The following is a 26,209-nucleotide window of genomic DNA, read 5'->3' on the forward strand; positions in this document are numbered from 1 at the left end:
CTTTGTGTTTTCAAGTATTCATCACAGGAAAGGCACATACAAACGTAAGGATTTTGGACATAAGAGTGACGTACGCGCACGAAGCCGTTTCGGGTCAATCGGTAGGAACATTTGTCGCCCACCGTGGGGCCCGATACAAAACATTGTCCCACCAGCAAGAACCAAAGAGATTCAGGAGATGAGAAGTACGAGGCAGGGACCTGTTGCACCAAACGGGGGTGGGGGCCTCACCCTGCAACAAGTTATAGAGACGATGCGAGCCCTTCAGGAAGAGATGGCCGCGTCAAGAGCAAACCAAGAACGCATCCAAGCTGACTTGGTGGCGTAGCAAGCAACGAGCGAAGAACTGTGCCGTTCGAATGAGGAACTGCGTAGGGATCTGCAAACCCGCGCAGGCGAGCGTGAGGGTGCAGATCAAGAGCCTGTGACACCGCCCAGGGAGTTCCCGACGCCGTTCTCACAAGAAATCATGGATGCCACAATACCAACCACGCTCGTAGGACCCAAGGTGACCTACACTAGTACAGGAGACCCGAAGGCTCATCTTATGGTTTCCACACGCAGATGATGCTGGTGGGGGGCTCCGACGCGATGAGATGCAAGTTGTTCATGAGCACCCTGACGAGAACAACGATGGACTGGTTCATCAGCCTCCCTGATGGTCACGTAACGTCGTTTTCGCAACTCACAAAGCTGTTCAGAGCACAATACATCACGAATCGGGCTCCCCCGTCCATCTCTTATGACCTCTTTGACGTAAGACAATATCAAGGAGAGTCATTGAAGGAGTTCCTGCACCGCTTTGGAGCACAGATAGTGAGGTTGAAACTCAAGGACGAAAGGGTGATGGTGCACGCGTTCAAGAAGGGCATCGTACCCGGCCCCTTCAACAAGGCACTCATCTAAAACCACCATAAGACCTTCATCGAGATAATGGGCCGCGCGGTGGCTCATATTGCGGTAGAGGAAGAAGTTAACGAGAAACGCATGTGCGTGGTTCCCACGCGATCATGTGTGACAGGTCGCCCTCAAACCCTAAGGGTGCACGAAGCAACGACAGAGATGAAGACCCCCGTGAAACAGGAACCCTATCAACCAATGAAGCCTCATGCCAGGGGACACGAGAGGGAGAATGTGCCACCAAGGCACGACTTCGTGGTAGAATTAAAGGACCTCATCGCTATTCCAAATGTAGCAAAGAGGCTGAAGGTACCTCCCAAGACCGACAAGAGGCTCGGGCCCAACAAGAACGCCTGGTGCGAGTTCCACCAAGCATCTGACCATCCCATACGCAATTGCTTAGCACTGGGACACCAGCTAGAATAGTTGGTGAAGAACGGTCTCCTGAGGGATTACTTACAAGAAAAGTAGGGGATCAAGGACGTGGCGACGACAGGGGGTGGCCTGGGGCACGAAGTCCCCGTGCATGGTGAGGTTCACACCATCGCAAGAGGGTTCTCGGGAGAAGGTTGTACCACTTCTCAGCGGAAGAAGTATACACGAACGATGATGGTGGTAGAAGCACGAAGGACCGACGACGCCTTCGACGTCGACCTGGTTTTTACCAATGTCGACCTAGAGGACGTTGCCCCCCATGACAATGACCCAGTAGTGATCTCAGCGGTGACTGCGGGAAGGAAGGTGCACTAAGTGCTAGTAGATCAGGGAAACTCGACAGACGTGATGTTCTAGACGACTTTCAACAAACTGCAACTATCCCCATACATGCTGAGGCCATATGGTGGCTGTCTGTACGGTTTCGCAGGAGACCAGGTAGAGGTGCGCGAATACTTAGAGTTGAGGACCACCTTCACAGATGGTACCGCGTCTCGTACGGAGAACATCAGGTACCTTGTCGTCAATGCCTTCTCTGCTTATAACATGTTGTTGAGTATACCAACGCTAAATAGGTTAGGGGCGGTACCGTCGACAAGGCACATGAAGATGAAGGTGTCGGACTTGATAGGAAAGGTGATTACCATCAAGTTAGATCAGAAGGAGGCCAAGAGGTGTTACGAGAACAGCCTCAAATCAAGGAGATGGGTATCTATGGTTGCTACTAGACCATCGTACACAGAGAAGATCCCCTTGCCCGAGGCCAATCGCGCCGAACCCGCCAGGACCATAGCAGAAATCGCCCGCGGGAAAATAGCCCCCAGGAGATCAGATCTGATCCGTTTGGCAACCCTGGGGAAAGAGAGATTGGAGGGAAGGACTCCAAGCTTAATGACACCCCCAGTCAAACGGCGCAAAGTCTGGTCGAAAAGTGATATGTTTCCAATAACATGATAGGGATATTCTAAGGACATGTTATGGATTTAACAAGAGTTGGAATATCATTAGGCACTTTTTAAGAATTGGATCAATGTTCTTTCATTCAAGAACTCACCAAAACTTGAGCCACCAAACCAAAACCCATGTAGAAACCCATTTCTTGCCAAATGAACCGATTGAAATGCACAAGAAAGCAAAGGAACCGATTAAAACTAACTAGAACTCAGATGGACCGAACAAAAGCATGAAAGACAACATTTGAATCGATTAAAACAGTAAAGAAATGAGATCAACCGAACAAAACAAGATTAGAACCAAAAGAACCGAACAAAAGTGCAAGAAAAGCCTAAGACATGTTTTAAGAGTTTATATGGACATGGAAATGGATGAATAAGATGGAAAAGAGAAGAAGACTTATGTGGTTGGAGTTCTTGGTTGATGAACACGCCACTTGAACGGTGAAGACTCCAAGATAAGTGTGAATTGTCGCCACTTGAGGAACCAATAGCACTCAAGATGAGACTAGAAGAGGAGAAGACAAATCTCACTCACTCACTCACTCACCAATTTGGGACAGATTCATTACTCAAACAATCAATTCTGTTTTATGAAGACTCTAGCCCCTCCTTTTATAGAAGGATAAGCGGTCATGAAAGTGTAAAGAAGCTTACAAAGGAAGCTACCTAAGGTCCCTTGCACATGTCTCACTTCTAGCGCCTATAGTGAGCTATGAAGGGTCAATCTACTAGAATGTTCTAAAACTAATATCTAAAGATGCTTTACATAAGAGGTATCTTTAGGTTTCCCTCTTAGCACCTACCTAAACACTATTCTATATTATTTACAAATTGAAAGCAACTATAAAGAGAGATATTAATTGAAGCCCATTCTTGAAAGCTTGTAGTCTTCTTTGGCTTTAAGCTTGGTCCTCTCTTTATTTAATTCTTCTTTAATTTTTGAGAAGACTAGAAGGAAGAACTTCAAATGTGTGGGTGAATGACCTCTTCCTCCATTGGTAAAATCCTCTCTTATTTGATCTCCATCAAAAAGATAGTTGAGTACAAGCTAAAACCGGACCCCGAGAAATGCGTGTTTGGGATAGAATCAGGGAAGTTTATGGGTTCCTTACTTATTAAGCGCAATATGGAGACAAACCCCGAAAGGCGCATGTTTGTCTTGTCTGGATTTGCACCAGTTGTAGGAGGGGGCGACCTCCCTTACCAAGAGTGTAAAGAGGCGTTCATTAGGTTGAAGGAGTACTTAGCTAGCCCTCCAATCCTTTGCAAACCGCAACCAAGCACGTCGTTTAGTTGGTACCCAGTGATGATCGATTAGGTGATCAGTTCAATCCTTATGCAAAAACAGGACCAGTTTCAAAAACTCATACACAGGGGGAGCAGAGTATGCCAAGGACCTGAAGGAAGACGCCAGGTACAGGAGAGGGCAACCCCATTGGTTGCATGTCAGGTCTCCCCCGTACGGGCCGTTTCGTTCAGAAGATCAGAGGTCCTCGAGACGAAGCATAGAGACTTGAGGCGCTGAAGCAGGGCTCGGTTCCTCGCACATGGAATGCGGCCGACTTCAAGTTTTATTTCAGATAAGCAGGAATGTTGTACATGGTATTAGAGGACACTCTTTTTCCCTTATAAGGGTTTTTTTAATGAGGTCACCAAATATGTTTCGATTGAAATATTTTCTCGAGTTATGTACAATTCAGTTAAGAACTTGTTTCCTTGCGTTAGAAGTCTTAGGAGCGGAGAGGTAGGTTCGTGAGAGAACACCTCCCCTCTCGAGTGAAAGCGCCAAGGTTAAACAAAATAGTTCATGAGATAAATCCTCTGCGCCTTTGAGCGAAGCCGAGGTCATTTAAAAACTTGTTTTCCTTGCGTTAGAAGTCTTAGGAGCGGAGAGGTAGGTTCGTGAGAGAACACCTCCCCTCTCGGGTGAAAGCGCCAAAGTTAAACGAAATAGTTCATGAGATAAATCCTCCGCACCTTTGAGCGAAGCCGAGGTCAGTTAAAAACTTGTTTTCCTTACGTTAGAAGTCTTATGGGTGGAGAGGTAGGTTCGCAAGAGAACACCTCCCCTCTTTAGTGAAAACGCCAGGGTTAAACGAAATAGTACGCGAGATAAATCCTCCGCGCCTTTGAGTGAAGCCGAGGTTAGTTAAAAAGCATCCTTGCATTAGAAGTCTTGAGAGTGGAGAGGTAGGTTCGCGAGAGAACACCTCCCCTCTCAAATGAAAACGCCAAGATTGAACAAAACAATTCACTAGATAAATCCTCCGTGTCGTTGAGCGAAGCTGAGGTCAGTTGGGGATTTGTTCCCCTTGCGATTAGAGGCTTTGAAAGTAGAGAAGTAGGTTCGTAAAGAACACCTCTCCTTTTGAGCAACGATCTAGTCCACAGTTAGAACCCCCTCCTCACGATGAGGGGAGCATATCACAGAACACTAGAAGAAGCGTCTTGGTGCCACGCACCATGAGTTAGCAGTTAAGCAAGTTAAAAGGCAGTTTTCGATTTAAGCAGCCATATGTTCGAGAAAGTAAAGTTTTGGACAGATAATAAAGAGTCTGTCTGACAACCAAATACAAGTTAATGAAGGACCTTGAGAAAGATTTGCCCGTTTTCAACACGGTTTGATACCATGAAGGGCGTAATATCCATCCCAGGATGTGTGCAAGCAACTTGAGCGAGGGCATCCCCGAATCTCGCGTCATAAGCATCAAGAACATCTCCGGTCAGCTCAGCCTCAGCTACTTCAAACCTCTTAGCTTGTTGATGGAGTTCGGCCTCCACTTGACCCAACTGCACCTCTCGACTGATGGACCTTCTTTCAAGCCCCGTAATCTTGGACTTGGACACCTCAGCAGCCTTTTCTAGCTCGAAGACCTGAATCCGCTGGGGCAGAACTCTTGCCTTCAGCTCAGTAACCTCTCGGCACTTGGCATGAAGTTGTTTAGAAAGATCTTCTTCAGAATAGCAAAGGCGAGCCAACTTCTGTTTCAGTCTCGCGGGCAGCAGACGAACGAGCCAGCAAGGATGTCTCTTCTTTAGTCTTGGCCTCTATCACCCCCGGTTCAAGCCTGGTTAGTAGAGTGTTGGACTGAGCAAGAAGAGCTCCAAAATTGAAGCCTAGTCTTTCCCTCGCAGCGGCCTCATCCGAGTCCGCAGTCACCCCTAGTTGGAAGCCCTTAAGGGCATGTTGTAGGACAAGGGGCAGCTCAAGGGCAGGAGGAGTCTCAGAAGCACTCGTTCCACCAAGGTCAGGAAACAGGGTAACGTTAGTCGTGTGATCTAGGGGCGAAACCGAGCGACCGGTAGAAGAGGAATAGGAGGCCATCGTCGGTGTAGGCCTGAGCCGTTTAGAGGTTGGCCCCTTGGCAGAGTTCTCGTCTGATTCGATCTCTACCACCTTACCCTTGTAAGGAGATGGAACGAGAGACGATTGGGCGGCGACGAGAGGGACCGCGACTCCAGGAGTGGAAGGAGTAGGCGAGGGCACAGCAGCGGCGGAAGCAAGGGCGTGGTGGCTAGAAGTGCCCACATCCCTCGAAATCCCACGGAGGTGAGCGAGGATATCAGTCAGTTTGGCTTGCTTCTCTTCACTCAGAACCATACCTGCGTGCAAATTTCAAAATACGAGAGAATCACAGAGATAAAACATGTGAATGCACGAAGGTAGAGCGTGCAAACACAACATTACGATAACTCGAAGGAAACTCAAGAAAAAAGAACAGAGAGCGATTGAAATGCAGAGATTAAATAGCCCAGGCAGTTATCTAACATCAAAATTAAAAAGTGAGTGCGAACAATAGTCAAAGTTCGTACCTTCGATCACATAGCAAGAAGATGCTGGAATGTGTAGGGGAAACACGAGAGTACTCGAGCAAGAAGACGAAGCAATCGAGAGTTTCAGAGAATGATAGAACAGTGATTGGACGCGCGCGCTTTCGAACGTTTAAAGAAAACAAAGAAGCGTAAGCGACGTTAAGCCCTAACTGTTGATCAAAGCACGTGTGCGCAGATAGGACAGGCCCATAAAGATGTCACTTTGGTGCAGTATTCACGTCCTGTCACGCAGAGCCACGTAGGTCACCCAAGGCAAGGACTTGGTCTCTTTGCTGAATGAGTTACAGCTCGAGACTGGGGGGCTTGTGTACCGACCGGTCCATGGGCGTTGTTGACCACTGGTATTGTTGGTGCCACGTAAGCAGGGTCCCACGAACGGCGTGGGCCAGTGTCTCGCGAAGCACGTGCGCTAAGGAACCAAAGGGTGGTCAGACATCGATCGCCAGGATATACCGACATGCCACTAGACAGTGTGGTGAGGTCGGACATCGGGACCCAAACAGTAGAACTGGGCCACGAGAGGTGGATCCTAGACCACACACCAGTTATCAGTAAGGGAGAAGCCTAGATCACGAGAGTCCATGCGTGTAGAGTGGATGACACGTTTTAGGCGTAACACAAGTACAGAGTCACTGGAAAGATACGACCTGTGAAGGTCACATTCCAGGGACGAGCTGCATGCATGGTATGTGAACAGCTAGGGCACTCCCAGAGGCGGGTGACCCCAAAAGATCAGGTGCACGAGGAGGCACCCAGGTGGTCACCCCGACAGAGGTTGCACTCCAGTTAGGGACCCCACGCGCTAGGTTATCCTAAGAGTAGGGTAACAACAGTGTTGGGCCTGCCCCATCAGAAAGGCCCATTTCGGGTAAAGAGGAAACTCTAGTTTCAGTCTAGTAAGGTAACAAACTTGGCCAGGTACGCTATTCCCTTGCGCTGCTTAACACACACAGTGACAGTTATACAGTTTGGTGTTTCCTAGACCTAGTACTGACTTGAGCGTCGGAGTGCAAACGGCCTCTAGGACACCCTTTGTCTTTGTGTTTTCAGGTATTCATCACAGGAAAGACACGTACAAACGCAAGGATTCTGAACGTAAGACTGACGTAGGCACACGAAGGCGTTTCGGATCAACCGGCAGGAACAAATAGAAATTATTTTAAAAAACAATAACTTTTTTACTTTTTAAAATAATATTTATTTAAATTAATTTAATGATTAATTATTTTTTATTTTTAAAATTAATGATGATTCATTATTTTCTTTATAGTGTTTATTAGTAAACAAAGGAGGAAGACCCAATTTTCCTTGCTTTAAACGCAAACCTATATAAAATAATATATATAGATGAATATGTTCATAGTTTTTGGAATTCAAAATCTATTTTAAGAGTTATTGTTGAGTACTTTTGGTTAATTATTACTAAATATTAAGTCATGGAAACTCTACATTTAAAATGTTCTATCTTAATATGAAAAAAATATCATAAAAAATCCCAAGTTTACCTGTGATATGACAAGAATATTATTATATGAACTTGATATGACAAACCCGTTTTTTAGGACTGAATTATTTATTTTCAATAAAAAAATATAATAGTTATGGAAAAAAAAAAAAACTTTTTCTTAAACCTAGAAAATTTTAGAGTATAATAGTTCATAATTCTTAATGACCCCATCCCAGCAAAAATTTCTCTTTTTTCATGAATAAAGCCATCAAAACTCACAAGCTTATAAACTAAATTTCTATTCTTGAGTAACTTTGAAACTACACATAATTGATCATGAATAGATCAAATAAAAGAAAAAGTGTGATTGTTTACATAATATTGTTGAGATTTCTAACAAAAACTACTTGAAATTCATGAAGCAATCCTCTGGAATGGTGTCTAAAGATGGCTTCCAAGAATTGATTCTCTCATCATCACACTCACCACCAACTTCTGAAACCCTTCCTCCTCTCAACTTCACAACATGCAACAATTGCTCCATTGAACTCTGCAGTTCAGCTTCATCCTTGCACCTCAACATCCTTTTCAACTCTTCCACACTCATCACCACCCTAATCCTCGCACTCCCACTTCTACAGTAGTTTTCTCCTTCACCATTTTGCACCATGAACCTCACCTTCTTCTTCATGCTTTGTTCCATTCCTGGTGCTTCCAACTTGGACAATATTGGAACTGCCTTTACCTTCTCATGAGAGAAGGTATCATAGTTCTGATCTTCCTGTGCTGATATCTTGCTGTTCCTCAAACAGTTTCCCATGTTGATGATGTATAATGTTGAAAAATTGAAGGTAAAGAAGAAGAAAAGATGGGAGAAAAGGTATGAAAAGTGAGGTATAAATAGAGAGAAAGCACATGGGGTATCCGTTTGTTGCGCCGGGTGATGGAGATAAAAAAGCTCAGATTCTCTTTGCTTCTTATGACTCATCGTCACCGTCACCATGAAATCGTGCATGCTTTTGTTTCAAACTATTAATATAAAAAAATTATTAAATAATAATTAAATTTAAAGATAAAAATAATTAATCATTCATAATGAATGTATGTGCTTTTCTTTCTTTCGTATTATTATTATAATAAAATTATTATATAATAATTATTTTAAAAATAAAAAAAATAATTAATTATTATATAGACTAATTTGCATAAATTAAAAAACTATTAATATTTAAATTGATTTTTAATATTAATAAAAATTTATAAAATAATTTTTAAATTATTATCTAAATTAGTTATCAGTGTTTTATCCACTAATATTTTAAATTTAAATTAATCTTTAAAAGACTAAGAGAGACTAATTTAAAATATAAAGTAGTTAATAGTTAAAACTTTGATAGATAATATTAAATATCAATTTAAAAATTATTTTATTAATAATAGAAATTTTACAAAATAGTCTTTAAAATTAGTATATATTTAATAAAAAAAATTAGTAATATTTTAATGTTGGAGCGTGTGTCTCACTTTGTTTAAACATTTTTTTTATCTGTAACAAATAAATAAATAGGAACATTACAGGAGATGCTCAAATCCTTCTACAATACAAAAGAAAAGATTTCTTTGACATCACACAGTAAAAACATTTTTTTTATCAGCAAAATATGAATTAATAAATAAGAGGTATTTCAAGGATATATCAATCCTTATACAAAATCTATGTAAGACTCATATACCTTTTACTCATACTTAATAACTCCTAGAAAAATTGACAGTCATCATACAAATCAAGGGCTCAAGGCATCAATCAGAAAATGAAAAGCTTACCACAGGCGCTCTAGACATTACCCATGACCAAGCCTTCATCTATGCCAAAGAAAAAATTTTAATGTGATCTATCTTACCACCTCTGAATAAATCCTTGTTCCTATGTGACGACAACTCTCCTACAACTGCTATCCAAACACATCCCCAAATTTGATTAACGCTTTGACACTGCTCAACTTGAAACTTTTAAAATGTTCTTTTGGCTCCCTATGATCCGATGATGTTAACCCCATCCATTCGTAGCATTTGGACCACACTAACCAAGCAACTCTACAAGTGCAAAAAAGATGAGACGTGGTTTCCTCTTCCTCCCCGCACAAACCACACGTGATAGAGCTCATACCTATCCCCCTTCTGACCAAATTCGCTTTAGTCACTATTTTGTCTTCAAGAACACTCCAAGCTATTTTGTCCCCTGAATATTTTCTTTAAGAATTTTGTACGCAGATTTTACCAAGAACACTATTGACTCCTTGTCCTTCCGACCCACGAGTCATCCTTATCCATTTTAACCCTTTGTTCCCCCAAAATTTACATCAATTGATATTCCTGATTCTGCTCCCATTCAAACAAGTTTCTTCTCCATTTAATCTTCCATTTTCACTCTGAATTTTCTAAACTCTCCTCGGCGTGCCATACACACAGTAGAAACATACATTTGACACCATATTATATTAATATTATAATATTTAAAATAAAAAATAAATCAAATATGATTAAAATATTTTTTATTGGTTTATGAAGTGTATGTTTTCTACTGTTTGTGGTGTTAACATATCACCACCAATACAAAAGTCCATTTCAATCCTCACTAGTAGTAAAGAACACCCTCCTTCTAACACCTATGCAAAAAAACTACATGCAATTATGCAGAAAATTGCATCCAATTATGCAGCAAAACAGAAAAATTTGCATCGAAACCTACTTAATAAATTAACTCTCTAACCTTAAAAAAAATGTTCCCTTGTATGAAAAAGGAATATTATTATTATGTGTGTGAGATAGAAGAGCAAAAGAGCTTATATACAGAGCAAGGACAACAACTAACTATTAGGTTAGTAGAACCGTGAAGAGAGGTTTAACAGTAAACTATATTAACTAACTAACATATTAACTGACTAACATCCCCCCATTAAACTGATGTGGGTGGAACACCAACCATCAGTTTACATCTGAAACCCAAGAATGCAGGACCCGATATAGACTTGGTGAGAATATCTACTATTTGGAACCTAGCAGCAAGATGGATTAAGCTAATTTTATGTTGTTGAACATAGTCTCTGACAAAGTGTAAGTCGAGCTTGAAGTGTTTTATGCCGGAATGCATGATGAGGTTGGCACTGAGTAGAACAACACCAAGGTTGTCAGAGAAAAGATGAGGTTGAGAAGTAGGTTGGTGCAACTCATGTAACAGGGATTGTAGCTAGAGAACTTCGATTAGAACTGCAACGATACTTCTGTATTCGGCTTCGGTGTTACTACGCGATACAACGCGCTGCTTGTGGGAGGACCATGAAATGAGGTTGCGACCATAGTAGATGCAGTAGCCTGTGGTAGATTTGCGGTCATCTACATCACTGATCCAGACAGCATCACTGAAGGCACAAATAGTTGGAGAGGGGTTGGATTGAAGTATCACACCATGAGTGCGAGTACCAGCTAACGAAGAATTCGTTTAACAACTTTGATAGCTGTCGTTTTGCTGTCAAATTAATATGAATCTAGCGTAGACTTGTCTAACACTAGAGAGATGATAGTATAATTGTGGTCAGATGACCCCAAGTCGTCTCCCAACGAATCCAATAGTGATTCAGTTAACCGAATTCAAAATCTATCTACAAGCAATGAAAAGTTAGTAATAACAATAATAATAAAAAGGGGGTTAAGATAGTTATGCAGAAAATATAAAAGAGATTGAAATAGAAAATAAAAAGCGGTTGATCCCCAAGTTCTTTCACCATTGAATTCTTCACAGGTTCTCTAAAGATTAATCTTTTCTCATCCTCCAAAACCAGATTGAACATGCGCCAATCTAATTCAACTGAAACTCACCAGTAAAACATGCGTCTACTGATTTAATCAATACCCACTTTGTTCCATGCGTATACTCCATGAGAATGCTTACCTCCTCTCTCTTGAATCATGCGCCCAAGAAATTAATTAGAATGATGCGAACTAACTAAGAAACCAAAGTTTCAGACAGGGAAGACTTTCAATCATGCGTTCAAGTACAACCTCTCACAAAAACTAGTTTTACAGGAGATTAGACAATAAAAACAACTGTTGTAGAGAATTAAAAATCGAAACTTTTATTGAACAAAACCTCATAACTCAATGGGAAATTACAAAGGAATCAACCAAAAAGGTTTAGCCTTCCATGCGGAGGCAAAACAAAAGAATTACTAAGAAGAAAATAAACTAAGAAAACTCTATGCAGCTCTCTCCCTTTCTACTTGATGCTTGTGTCCTTTTATAGGGCTTTTCTACTCCAAGGATCTTGGGAAAATATTGCAGTTTATGTTTTGTAAATAGTTTCCACTTTCCATAATTCTTTTTATTTTGCAGAAAATTTGCTTCCAATTCTGTTTCTGGAATCTTGTAGCTTTTATTTTCTCTTTCTTCTCCTCAGAATTTGTTTTTTGTTTTGATTCAAAGAAGCAACTTGGACTTTTGCATGTTTGACCCATTCACAAAGGTAGATGCTTCAGATAATTTACCCTAAAAACACAAAATTACCAAAGATAATAGTTAAGGCCCAAATAAACCCAATTATATGAAAATTAATTAAAACAATGGATTTATTTATTATTATAGTCCAATAATCTATGATTAAGGCTATTGTGTGTGAAGAAATATATGCTCATCAAGCTTTCCAATGATGATCTTGTGGGCTATGCATGAATTGGAACACCTTGTTTACAACATAGGATAGTTCAAGACGAATAATGAGGACATATTGTAGGGCACCGACAACGGAGCGAAACATAGATGGATCATGCATGGCAGAGGAAGCATCCTTTTGGAGGCGAAGGTTGGTTTGCATGGGTGTAGAAAAGGGTTTGGATGCATCCATGTTAGTGCGAAGAAGCAAATTCGTGATGTATTTTTAATGTGATAGATGTAGGCCACCCATAGAGAGATGAGTTACTTGAACGCCAAGAAAAAACTGAAGCAGACCGAGATCTTTAAGAGCAAAACACATACTAAGGGTGGATATGAGCTACTGAATCACTGTCAGGGAAGACTCTGTAATTATGATATCATCCACATATATTAAAATAAAGATGGTGTATGTGGAATGGAAATTAACAAACAAAGATGTGTCACTTTTTGTTGAATGATAACCAAGAGAGTTAAGAGTTGCACTTAGCTTATGGAACCATGCTCTCGGAGCTTGTTTTAACCCATAAAGGGCTTTGTGCAGTTTGCATACTAAATGTGGAGAGGTGGAGGTGAATCCTGATCGTTGGGTCATGTAAACATCTTCAGTGAGGTCGTCATTCAAGAAGGCGTTGTTGACATCAATTTGGTGGATAGGTCAGTGATGGGAGATAGCGTGGGATAGAACGATGTGAATGGTGGCAGGTTTAACGACAGGATTGTAGGTGTCAGTGTAATCGTGCCCAACAGTTTGGTTTAAGCCCTTAGCAACCATCCATGCCTTGTGACGTTGGAAAGACCCGTCGACATTGTATTTGTTTTTTAATAACCATTTACATCCAACAACTTTTGCATCAGCATTAAGGGAGGTTAGAGACCAAGTATGATTGGTGAGGAGAGAATTATACTCATTAGTCATAGCTTGAAGCCATTGAGGGGAAGATAAAGCTTCGTTAATGGAGGTAGGGATGTGAGATGTTGAGGTGGTGTGAGTTAGGAAGGTTTTGGGTTTGAAGATATTGTTCTTGGAGCGAGTTGTCATGGAATGGGTGTTTGCAGGTTCATTGGCAGTGGAAGATATGGGCAACGTGGGTGATAGAGGAGGAACAGAAACAAAGAGAGAAGAATCAGAGTTAGTGAGAGAAGATGTAGGAATAACAACAAGTTTAGAAATAACAGTTATGTGATGATTTAAGCAGCTAGAATCAGAGTGCGTGATAGTGGTGGGAGTGAAGTTGTGTTCAGGTTTATTGTAAGGAAACAAATCTTCATTAAAAAAAAAAACATGAAGAGATATAGACCTTACCCGTAGGAGAAAGACATATGTATCCTTTGTTGTATAAGTTATAACCAAGGAACAAACAACATGTAGATTTAAAATCTAGTTTGTGTGTGTTGTAAGGTCGAAGTAAGGGATAACAGGCGCAGCCAAAACTTTTCAAGTGAGTGTAAGTCGGGTCTTTATGAAACAAGGCAACATAGGGAGATTTGTTCTGAAGAACAGGGGAGGGAAGGATGTTAATTATATGTGTGGTAATGGTGAAAGCTTCACCCCAAAACTCTATGTGTAAGGAAGCAGAAGCAAGAAAAGTTAACCCCATTTTCGAAATATGTTTGTGCTTACGTTCGATGGAACCATTTTGTGCATGTCTGTGAGGGCAAGTGAGGCGATGAAAGATACCATGGAGTTGAGTAAAAGGCTTGAAACATAAGAATTCTTTAGCATTGTCCGTTTGAATCGCACGGAGTTTAAATCTAGTCTGATTTTCAACGAAAGTTTTAAAACTTATAAGAGAATTTAAGGCTTGTGATTTATTAAGTAGAAGAAACAGCCACGTATATTTTGTGTGAGCATCTAAGAACGAAATATAGTAATGTGTACCATTGGAAGCACAAATAGGAGTGGGACCCCAGATATCAATGAAAATTTATTGCAATGGTTCAGTGTATTGAGTAAAAGAGGTGTGAAAAGGAAGTTGGTGAAGCTTTCCTTGTATGCATGGAGCACAAAATTGAGTTTGAGAAGGATAGGAAATATGATAGTCATTCAAAACATGCTTAACAACAATAAAATTACAGTGTCCAAGTCTATTATGCCAAAGCTGTAAAAGAGGTATCTTGGGTTTATAAGAAGCATAGAAAACAGAGGGAGCAGGCATTGAAAGAGATGGCAGAAACACGTAGAGCCCAGCTTTAATTACTCCTTGAACTAAAATTTGATGGGTTGCCTGATTTTTAACATAACAGAGGCTAGAATGAAATTTAAAGTAAACATTGTTGTCTTTGGCAAATTGAGCAACACTGATAAGATTTTTAGTGATAGTAGGAACATGCAACATATTATGGAGTTTGAACATGGTGTGAGAATGTGGGTCAGTATAAACAGCAGAACCAGTGTGAGAAATAGATGTACCTTGTTTGTTGTCGAGTTTGAGATCAGCATTACCAGATATGGTTGTTTGTGAGTAAAGAACTTAGAGTCTTTGGTGATATGGTGTGTCACACTCGTATCAGGATACCAGAGAGGGTCTTCTATGGTGGAGGGTGCGCCAAGAATAGACGGAGTGGAATCATAATCCATGGAAGATGTATAATGAGAGATATTAGCATTGTAAGAGTGGATAGTAGGAGGGTCATACCTATGCCAACATGTGTCCGCAGTGTGGCCAGTCTTATGGCAGATCTGACAGATCGGTTTTGCAGAATTCCAAGACGCATCGTGGTGGAGAGAGGAACGAACAGGTGGATGAGGGTTGGGTGGACAAGAGCCAGTGGGATGTTGCAATCGGCCTCCACGAAAAGGATAGGTGGAAGGTTTCTTTTTGTGTTGGTTTTTGAGATTCCATGAAGAGGAAACGGTGTTTACCTGAAGAATAGACTCATGCGCCAGCTTGTGCCTTTCAAAACGTTCTTCTTCCGCAAGCAGAAGAGCTTCAAGATCGTCTACCGTGTATGGGTCTTGACGAGAAAGAATGGAAGTGATGAAACCATCGTAATCTGCAGAGAGCCCTTCAGGAATGCTATCGACATGGTCTGTTGTGGACATGGGGGAACCAACCGCAGCAAGTGAGTCAACAATTTTCTTTATATCAGTGACGTAGGTGGTGATAGATCTATCATTCTTTGGAGTTTTAAGGAGAAGGCGAAACTTCTTGACCATGGCACAGGTGTGTGAAGCAAAATGAGTGAGCAGACGACACCAAATTGCAGCAGAAGAATCCAGACCAACCATTTTTGGTTAAAAGGGAGGAGAACATGGAAGCAAGAAGCCAGGCTACAAGAAGTTGATCTTGTTGATGATTGGTGCAATACGCAGGGTTGACCACGATGTGGTTATTTTTATTCAGAAACTCAAAGGGAACGACAGTTCCATCCAAGAAATCCATAAGCTGGAGACCACGTAGAGTAGCACTTACCTGTTGTTTCCATACAAGAAAGTTTTCATCAGTGAGCTTGAGAGAGATAAGAGTGTGAAAATGGTGGACAGCGGAAGGAATGGGTATGTGCTGGTCAGAGAGGGAAGAAGAAGAAAAAGAAGATGAAGAAGAAGGAGAAGACACGATAGGAGAGAGAGAAAAAAAATTGGCTCAGAATACCATGTAAGAAAAAGGAATATTATTATTATGTGTGTAAGCTAGAAGAGCATAAGAGCTTATATACAAAGCAAGGACTGCAACTAACTATTACGTTGGCAGAACCGTGAAGAGAGGCTTAACAATAAACTATATTAATTGACTAACATATTAACTGACTAACACCCCCCTCATACAAACCACATTAAAACTTCTCAACGTCAACCCATCATACAAAATCAAAGCACAAACAGCCTATAATGTCCCCTAAGGTTCAGAATATAACGAAATTCTACATCCTCTGTATTCTCCATTATACGTTACCCACTACCTTACCAACAACTTCCTTTGCTCCCAATCCTTCTTTTCCTTCCCAGCTACAATTTCGTTCCTCTGTACTTACCTTCAAAACAAACAAGCCTTTATCTATCAATATTTTATCAGCCAGAAAATACAACCAAAATTAGCCTAAGAGGCCAAACTGCCACTTGTTTATAAACCATATAAAGGTCACATTAGCCAGACCCCAATCCATCTACTAGTAGAATTCAGGCTTTTCTTATTGATTTCATACATACCAAAGGGCTCAAACACCAATCTAAGTAAGAGAAACTTGCGACATCAACCTCAAAAGTAACCCAAGACCATACTTTTAGTTAGAGGTGGCAATGCGGGACAGGTCATCTGAGTCGATCCATGGTACGCTACTAAAAAGTGTAAGGTGAGCTCACAAATCTAGCTCGCTGACCCGTTTTGACTTGTCCCGCATAACTCGCAACCCACGTGGGCCAATAGCAGGGTGGGGCGGGTTAGCCCGCTGGCCTGTATAAATAAAAAAAAATTATTTTTTCTAAAAACAATCATATCTCACTCACACATTATTATTGTAGAATGACCTTTATTTTATTTTATTTAAAAAAATTAAATTTAATGTACCAAAAAAGGTATGTCTTATTTTAATAATCTAAAGAAGTTAATATTAAAAATAAGAGTGGATTTAGTTTTAAGTAATGTTTTACATTTAAAATTTGTTAATAAAAAAAGTAATATAGAGAAGATTTTTCATTAAAATATTTTGTATCAAAACTTTGATAAGACACTCTCATACAATTACATACATATAGAAGGAAAATATATGCAAAACAAAACTTTAATTATTTTTAATAAAACCTTCTTACAACCCTCATACTTGAATGCCTTTATATTTCTTTATCTTAATTGAATGAATTAAAACAATGATGAAATTTTAATTTTCCATTAGCAGAAATATTTTTTTATAATTAAATTTTAATTTTAAAAAATATTTTCCTTATGCAGGCTACCTCTTATGCAGGGTGGACTAGTGAAATGAGCCTACACTCCTTGTGCGAGACGGGCCAACCCGATCCGCATTTTGCGGGCTAAACGTGGGGAGGGCTAGCTCGCATTGCCACCCCTACCTTTAGTTGTACCATAGTAAACACTTCATTGTGGTCAATTCTGTTATTCTTAAAAATGCTTTTATTTCTATGCTTCCATATTTCTCCTATAACAACTACCCATATGCTTCCCCACACCAAATTAATTGTCTCTGATACTCCCGCCATTCTAAACTGCGAAAAATGTGTCTTTGGTTCAAAATGATCTGCTGACGCTACTCCTAACCACTTATAGCACATACCCCATACCCGCCAAGCTGTTATACACTTGAAAAAAACAAGTGACTCGTTGACTCCTCCTCCTCTTCACACATTATACACTAGTTACATAACACCATTATCCCTCTCTTCCAAATTGACTCCAATTGCTATTCTGTTAAGTAATACCCTCTAGGTTGTGACTTATGTTATGGGTAAAGTTTTGGTTTTCCAATGACTATTATTGTAAATAGTATTTTATGTGTGTGAGAATGTCCCTCTGAATCGAAGCCCGTGCTTCAGCCACTTAGTTCAACAAAAGGATTTTTTGATTGTCCTGTGCGTGCGTGGCGTGCCTTAGGGTTTCCTGTGCGTGCGTGCGGCAACGAAACGCCTCCGCATTTTAGGGTTACCGATGTGTGGCGGCAGCGAAATAGTGTTTCTGGGGTGCGGCGGTGCTACAGTAAGCGCCACAGTGGTCTGCGATGGTGCGAGAATTGTAGATGATGACGCAGTGCAGTGCGAGAGCCCGGTGCGGCGGCGTGGACAGCGTGCGGTTTCGCGTTTGTGCGATGGTGCCTGGGCGACGGAACGCGGCGGTTGCTGGGCTGGTGCGCGGCGTCTACAGGTCCGGTGATTGCGAAGGGGGTGGCTCTTGTGGCAGCGGAGTGGTTGGCTCGCGCGGTGGTGTGGTGCAGTCGTTATTCTGTGTTCTTGTGGAAGTTCTTGACGGCAACTTGTTAGCCTTCTAAAATGACGGAGGGTTCTGCGGGTTTCCTCATTTCATGGGCTTGTTTGATGGATCAGGAAGTATGTCCTGATAAAAAAGTATATTCTATATCCGGTCAAAGGAAGACTTTTGCTTAGGCTTTGGGAAATACATGTGACATTCCTTTGTCCCAGCTACCTACTCCTTGTATTAAGGGTGACATGATTGTTGTCCGGATTGATGAGGCAGATTACTTGGCTGGTCTTGAGGATTGCAAAACCCATCTCCACGGTCGGATTATTCTATCTAAGGGGGATAAACCTCTTACACACCTGGATTTAACTAAAAAGTTGCAACCGATGTGGAAAACTCTTGGACCATGGAAAGCAATTCCTCTTGGAAAATGTTTCTATGAGTTTGAGTTCGCTTCTATAGAAGACATGCGATGGGCCCTCGGGATGGGTTCCCTGAAGTTATCTCCTGGTTTATTGAGATTGTTTGCCTGGACAAAAGACTTTGTCCCAGCTACCATGAAGAGTACCAAAGCTCAGACATGGGTTAGAATCTACCATTTGCCTTTGAAGTATTGGAAACCAAGGACAATATATTCCATCGTTAGAGGCCTTGGTACTCCTTTGTCTTTGGATGAGCATACTATGAGAAAGAATAGGGGTATGTTTGCTAGAGTGTTGGTGGATATTGATCTATTGTCCCCTCTTTCCGATCAACTCTTGTTTGAACGTCCACACTTTGCTTTTGTAGCTGGTGTGGAATATGAATGGCTCCTTCCATTTTGCTCTCATTGTAAGATGATTGGGCACGAGCTTGCTCAGTTTCGGGCGATCCATGACCAGGGTCGTGTTCTTGGGCCTCAACATAAACCTTCTCAGAAGACATCTTCTGATGAACGGGAACAAGGGAGGACCGTGATTCCTAAACAACGTAAAGAATACAGAAAAAAAGATCCGGAGACAAAACTCGTGGAAGGCGTCATTGATAAGTTGAAAGTTGATGCTACTGGTGGGGTTAATGTAAGGTCACCCTTAGGTCACCTTGCTTCAGATAAAACAGGAGGAGGAGAGGATGATTTTGCAGATATGCCTCCTCTTGAGGATGCTTCGGATCATGATAGGTCCTCACCCAAGCAGGGGTTGTCCACTCCCACTTTGGATTCACTTGTTGTTATGCAAGCTAAGGATTCAAAGTCAAATTCAACAACTCTTATTGATGATCATCATGTGGAGGTATCTGTTCCTGTGATTGTACCATCTCCGTTGCGTACTACCTCTCCTCGGAGGGTTAAATCACATGCAGATACTAATGCACCAGTTCCTAATGTGGAGGTCTTTGCTATTGTGACTGTACCATCTCAGTCGCCTCATACCTCCCCTCGGAAGGCTAAATATCTTGGGGATGTTAAAGCAATATCGTTGGTCCTTCAAAATCACTTTTCTTCTCTTGATGGTTTGGAAACTATAGATGTGGGAGTTGATTCTCATATTGGAGCGTCAACTATTCCACCTGTTGGAATTAATTCTGATCATATTGAAAATCAGGTTGTTTCAAAATTTTGGGCTGACTCCAATGAGATGGAGGAGGATGCCAGTGATAATGAGGAGGAAACAGTTTGCACTAAAAGAAAACCATGGAGACCACCTAAGGAGACTGGTAAATCCAGGAAAACTGCTAAGGCAGTTCTTTCTACAACGTCACAATGAAGGTCTCTTCATTTTTCTGGAATGTCAGAGGACTGGGAAACCACAAAACTATGGAGATGTTGATTAGTTTACTTAAACTACATAAACCCCTCCTAGTTTTTCTTGTTGAACCCATGATGTCGTACATTAATGCTTTCGACGTCCTTTTCAAATCTGTTAATATGCATTTGGTGGCTACGTCTCCTATTGTTAATAAAGTTGCTAAGATTTGGTGTTTGTCGGTTCCTAATCTTGTCCAAAGTTTCTTAGTTAATGATCAATTTATCTCTGTAACTTGTCTTCTGCATGATAAAAGATTTAGCTTTGCAGGTGTTTATGGAGTTAACACATACTTGACTAGACGATTTTTGTGGAGGGATCTTAGTTTCTTCACAGGGCCTTGGTGTATTCTAGGAGATTTTAATGTTGTGCTCTCGGCGGATGACTGTAAAGGGGGAGTGGCTCCTAATCAAGTTTCTTGTAATGAATTCCTTGACTGGATTAATACTAATGATCTTTCTTGTATGCCTTTTACTGGATCTTGTTATACTTGGTGTAATGGAAGGAGAGGGTTGCATAGAATACATAGAAGACTGGATAGGGCTTTATGTAATGGAGTGTGTCTGGATGAATGGGATTCTTGTACTTATCAGGTTCTTGTTAAAAATTGTTCTGATCATTCCCCTATTCTTGCTAGTCTTGCTAGTAATTCTTTGCGGAAGGTTAGCAATTTTCGTTTCTTTTCGATGTGGCTTCAGGACACTTCGTGTCTGAAGCTTATTCATGATTCTTGGGCTAATAAGGTTGTTGGTTGTCCTATGTTTATCTTGCAACATAAGTTAAAACGGTTGAAACTTGAGCTCCGAGACTAGAATAAAAATTCTTTTGGTAATGTTCATAATGTAGTTCTTCTTAAGCAGGGTATCCTTCTTGGTATTCAAAAAAGCTTAAAGACTGCTAGTTTATCTGATAGTGATGAACTTCTCTGTCAAGAAAATATTGCTAAGGAGGAGCTTGATCATGCTCTTCACTGTTAATATTTGTTTTGGAAAGAAAGGGCTAAGATGTTATGGTTCAAGGATGTTATGTCCAGATTTTTCAAAAATAAAAAATGTTGTTTTTAATCTTAACAGTAATAGTGTTCCTGGTCCTGATGGTTTTTGTGGTATTTTCTATCATTCTTGCTGGGAAATTATTAGGACAGATGTTTGCAATGTTGTTCAACAGTTTTTTAAACAAAATTGGGTTCTCCCTGGAATGAACAGTAATGTGGTATCTCTTATTCCTAAGGTTCAGGGTGTTGATTCCATTAAAGATTACTAGCCAATTGTTGTTGCTAATTTCAAGTTTAAGATTATTTCCAAGATACTGGCAGATAGGCTTGCACTTGTGGCTGCTAGAATCATTTCTCCTAATCAATATGGATTTGTGCAGGGTAGATAGATTCAGGATTGCATTGGTATTGCTTATGAAGCTATTAACATGCTTTCTAAAAAGGTTAGAGGAGGTAATGTGGCTTACAAAGTTCATATTCATAAAGCTTTTGACACTCTGAGTTGGAAGTTCTTATTATTAGTTTTAAAACGCTTTGGTTTTCACCCCTCGTTTGTCAGTTGGATTAGTACAATTCTCCGTTCAACTATGCTTTCTATCAGAATAAGTGGTAGTTTGGTGGGTTTTTTTCCCTGCAGTCGAGGGGTAAGACAAGGTGATCCATTGTCTCCTTTACTTTTCTATCTTGCAGAGGAAGTTCTTAGTATAGGTATCTCTAAGCTTGTGAATGATAAGAAGATTTTAAATATGGCCAGTCCGCAAGGTTATCTCACTCCCTCTCATATTTTGTATGCTGATGACATATTTATTTTTTGTAGGAGGGATATTAAGTCTCTTAGAAATTTGAGTACTTTTCTTAAAACATATGGTGATTTTTCTGGTCAATATATTAATAACTCTAAAAGTAGTTTCTTCACCATGGATAATTCTCCAAGATTTGTCACCAAAACTCAAAATATTCTTTCCTGTAGTCATGGTTGTTTGCCTTTCAATTATTTATGAGTGTCTATCTTTGTTGGTGCCCCAAAGTGTCGGTTTCTTCAACCTTTGGCTGATAATGTTAAATTGAAGCTAGCATCTTGGAAAGGTAAATCTCTTAGCATGATGGGTCGAATTCAGCTAGTCAATACGGTGATTACTGGATTTCTAGTTTATAGTTTTAATATGTATAAGTGGCTTGTTTCACTTATTAAGCAAGTTGAGCAGTGGTGTCAGAATTTTATTTGAACTGGTGATATTCTGAAAAAAGGTATTGCTACCGTTAATTGGGGGAAAATTTGTTCACCTCTTGAGGATGGAGGCTTGAATATTATTAATCTTCATCATGAAAATAATGCATATCTTCTTAAGCTTGCTTGGAACTTTGCTTATAGCAACAATCCTTGGTCTTTACTCTTGAAAGCCAGGGTTCTTAAATCAAAATATGAGTTTAGAACGGTTTATAGATCTTCCTCTCTCTGGCTTGGAATTAAGCAATTTTATTCTACCATACTTGACTATACTTCTTGGACTGTTGGTACATGTTCTTTTATTAATTTCTGGAATGATAAATGGTGTTCTACTACTTCTTTAGCAAATATTGCAGGGTTATTTGATGGTGTTAGCATTCCGGATACAGTCTCTCAATTTTGGACAGGTTGTGATTGGAATATTCCCTTATCTTTACAACAGATGCCTCATTTTTTTAATCATATCATGGTTAGAGAGGAACAGGATATTCCTAATTGGATTCTAAATGAGTCTGGTCGTTTCACTCTTAAATCGGCTAGGACTTTTTTCTTGGAACCAGGAGTTCCAGGTGGTTGGGGTAAATTCATTTGGTCTGCATCTATTCCGCCTTCCAAAACTCTAGTACTCTGGAAAAATTTCATGGGCGACTTCCTACAGATCAACATATTCAGAATAAGTGTTTGCATATATGTTCTATGTGTACGCTTTGTGAAAAGCATGAGGAATCTATTCAACATCTATTTTTTGAATGTTCTAACGCATTGCATATTTGGAGTTGGGCTCGACAAATTTTTCTTACTTCTCATTTCTCTAATAAGGATGATCTACTTTCTTTTATTAAGAGTGATGGTAGTCATTTGGTTAAATTGATTAAGCTTGCGGTGATAACCTTTTCTATATGGATGATATGGCGTATGAGGAATTATGCTAGATTTCAGGATAAGATTGAGGTTTCTAAGGCTATTTCAATAATTAAAGATTTAACTTGTCTAGTGGGAAATTAGTCTAAAGCTTCAATGAAGAATGATATGTTGGACTTCAACGTGATTAAGTTTTTCGGTATTAAGACTCGTAGTGGTAAATTTCTTCGTCCTCTTCCTATTAGATGGGAATTTCCTTCACCAGGCTGGGTTAAAATTAATATTGATGGGGCTGTTAGGGGGTATCCTGGTCTTGCTACTTGTGGAGGTATTTTTCGTGGGAGTATGGGAGAATTTATTGGTGCTTTTTCAGCGTTTCTTGAAGTTCAAACTACTTTGGTTGCTGAGTTTTATGGAGTTATACATGCTATGGAGGAAGCTCAAAAAATGGGACTTACTAATGTATGGCTTGAATGTGATTCTGCCTTGGTTTGTGCTGCGTTTACTGCTAGGACTAATGTTCCGTGGATGCTTCGGAATCGATGGAATACTTGTCTTATTTTTTGTGGGACAATCAGGTTTAGGGTTACTCATATTTTTCGTGAAGGGAATGTGTGTGCTAATAAGTTGGCTAATTTAGGATTTATTCATAGAGAATCATTTCATTGGTATAATAGACTCCCAGCTAGTCTGTTCTTAGAATTCTTTATGAATAGGTATAATCTATCTATGTATCGTTTTTGTTAACATATGGGTTTTGGTCTAGTCCCCCCATATTTTTGTATTTTCTTTCTTTTTTCTTTTTTTTAATAATATTTTTTTCATGAGATGGCAGATGATTGTTGTTACTTGAGGTGTCAGCCTAGTTGAGATGTCAAATGCATAGTGATGCCTAACATGAAAACTTTTTATAAAAAAAAAGTTTTGGTTTTCCAAAAATTTCCAAATAGAGGTTTATCTTCCCCTCCTACCTCATTCTTTAGCATCTTATAAGTTGATTTAACCGAGAACAAAGTCGTCTTTCCATCTTTCCATACCCACTTATCTTGCTCCTCCCTTACCGAATTCTTGTTATCCAGGATTACCAACAACTGCTCCGCTTGATTCTCTTCCCATTCGAACAAGTTCCTTCTCCATACCAAATTCCATCTCCACCTATCGTTACTCCACTCCCCTGCTTAGTTAAACCTTAAATCTTTGTTCGTTGTTAGAGAAAACAACCTTGTGAATCTACTTTTAAAAACTTCATCTTCTACCCACTTATCATACCAAAATTTGATTTCCTTCCTGTTTCCAAGTTCCAAGCTGATGTTATCATTGAAGACAGACCTCCATTCTTCTGTTTCCCGAACCTCCTTTATATCCTTGTTCTTCTTTTCTAGAATCTCTAGATTCCTCCATCCACTATACTTTGACTCCAAACTATGTTTCCATAATCCCCCTTCTCCTAAAATCATTCTCCAAGTCCATTTTTTTAGGAGTGTAATATTAAACAATCTTATATCTGTGATGTCAAACCCTCTGATATCTCTTGATTCACATACTTTTTCCCAAGACACCACTTTGTTTAAGCATAACTCATGTTTGAATAAAAGAAAAGTTTAGAATATTTAAGTTACATACTTTAAGTATACTTAAGTAGGTTATATAAGTATATTTCCATGTTGAAATTTGAAATATAAAAAAAAATGTAAATATGTTTTATAATCTGTCACTACAAGAAAATCATGAAATAGAAACTAATTTTAGAGACCAAAAATAATTAGTTGCTATAGTGACTAAATTAGAGACCATTTTAGAGACTAAAAAAATGTTTGGTTTCTAAATGAGTTTCTATTATTGTTAAATGGTTTCTATATTAGTATCTAATTAGCTACCAAATTTATAATCTAAATAATTGGTAGTTAAAATCTTGTTAGTTAGATACCAATTTAGAAACTATTTAACAATAATAGAAACTAATTTAGAAACCATTTTTTTTAGTTTCTAAAATGGTTTTTAATTTAGTCACTATAGCAACTAATTATTTTTTTCTCTAAAATTGACTTCTATTTCATGATTTTCTTATAGTGAGTGTTTAAAGAATATGTCAATTTGAATTTATTATTATTATATTATTTTAAAAAATAACTATAAAAAGATGCTAATTTTAATAGTGTTTAAATATTTTGGTAGGATTATTACATGTTATATTTTAGTTTAAGATTGATAAAGTTACATGCTTATTAAATGTTTGGGAATACAAAAACCCCTAATGTCAATATGAGTTCATTTCAAATGTAACAAAAACTTATTTAATTCTATATATTTTATTTGACGAGTTACTAAATATAATTTTATTGATTTTAAATTGGATGTGATTTTTATTGATGGAATTATTATTTATAATAGTTTTATTGTGGAACATGATTATTTTATACCAACACTATAAAAAATAATAATCATAATTTGTTAGATGCAGTAAAACATTGGCACAAATGATAAAATTGACGACACTTTATCATAATTATTTGGTTTAATAAGGTATTTAAAATAAATCCCGATTAGCTTTTCTAATTTAAAATATTACTAAACGCTCAATATTAATATTAATTCGGATCATTCTATTAAGAAGAGTAATTTTTGAACTTTTATTACGTCGTTTTCACTATATCAGAGCATGAAATTTGGTCCATTATATTAATTAGTGCATAATTCCAATTAAAATTTTAATAAGGTCTACGTTGATGCCCTCATATCACTGCTCAAAATGCGCTAATCTTCAACTGCTATTGCACAATCTCTCTAGTTATTTATTTTCATCACTTTCATTTTTTATTTCTATAACATATAATATATGACCAGAATATACCTAATTACCCTCTTTTGTTTTCTTCTTCAAATTTAAAGGTTTTTTTTTATCTATTATCTATATTAAGAAATAAACTTAAATCTAATTCACCTTCTAAAACTAAATTATAAAATAAAAATTAGTCTCATTTATATAATATAAAATAGTCTAATTTTTAATGGGGACAACAACATTATTGATAGCAACACCGAAAAAATAACATTAAATATAAAGATATAAATATGATTGCTTGCAATTTAATTCTGTTGTCCCTACACTAAAGTTAGCTCCATGTTGACCTCAACCATGTATTCAATTCCTCTCCATATTTCAACTCTACCATCACAAAGTCAATTAGAGACAAAA

The 26,209-nt window shown here is 39.1% G+C and overlaps 2 protein-coding genes across 2 annotated transcripts; both read right to left on the reverse strand.

Annotated features, from left to right (window-relative positions):
* Positions 1-7,852: 7,852 nt before the first annotated feature.
* On the reverse strand, positions 7,853-8,433 carry LOC137825358 (uncharacterized). The gene has a single exon (XM_068631031.1). It carries the CDS (start codon positions 8,390-8,392, stop codon positions 7,976-7,978), a length of 417 nt encoding a protein of 138 aa, XP_068487132.1. The 5' UTR covers positions 8,393-8,433; the 3' UTR covers positions 7,853-7,975.
* Positions 8,434-12,934: 4,501 nt separating this feature from the next.
* Positions 12,935-15,508, reverse strand: LOC137834256 (uncharacterized). Its single transcript, XM_068642321.1, has 3 exons — positions 14,723-15,508; positions 13,901-14,036; positions 12,935-13,542 (listed from the first exon to the last, which is right to left on the reverse strand). The coding sequence occupies exons 1-3, from the start codon at positions 15,506-15,508 to the stop codon at positions 12,935-12,937; spliced, it is 1,530 nt and encodes a 509-aa protein (XP_068498422.1).
* Positions 15,509-26,209: the final 10,701 nt, after the last annotated feature.

The sequence above is a fragment of the Phaseolus vulgaris genome, chromosome 11 (assembly GCF_000499845.2).
Source record: "Phaseolus vulgaris cultivar G19833 chromosome 11, P. vulgaris v2.0, whole genome shotgun sequence".
Classification (NCBI taxonomy): domain Eukaryota; kingdom Viridiplantae; phylum Streptophyta; class Magnoliopsida; order Fabales; family Fabaceae; genus Phaseolus; species Phaseolus vulgaris.

Bases quoted from the DNA above. Each gene is read 5' to 3' on its own strand.
- LOC137825358 (XM_068631031.1), bottom strand. From the start codon at position 8,392: ATGGGAAACTGTTTGAGGAACAGCAAGATATCAGCACAGGAAGATCAG.
- LOC137834256 (XM_068642321.1), bottom strand. From the start codon at position 15,508: ATGGTTGGTCTGGATTCTTCTGCTGCAATTTGGTGTCGTCTGCTCACT. The intron at 14,037-14,722 runs GTAATGCTGATC...GTTGAAAATCAG, and splicing joins CTCACAAACAACCATATCTG to ACTAGATTTAAACTCCGTGC. The intron at 13,543-13,900 runs GTAAGCACAAAC...TTTTTAATGAAG, and splicing joins ACAAAATGGTTCCATCGAAC to ATTTGTTTCCTTACAATAAA.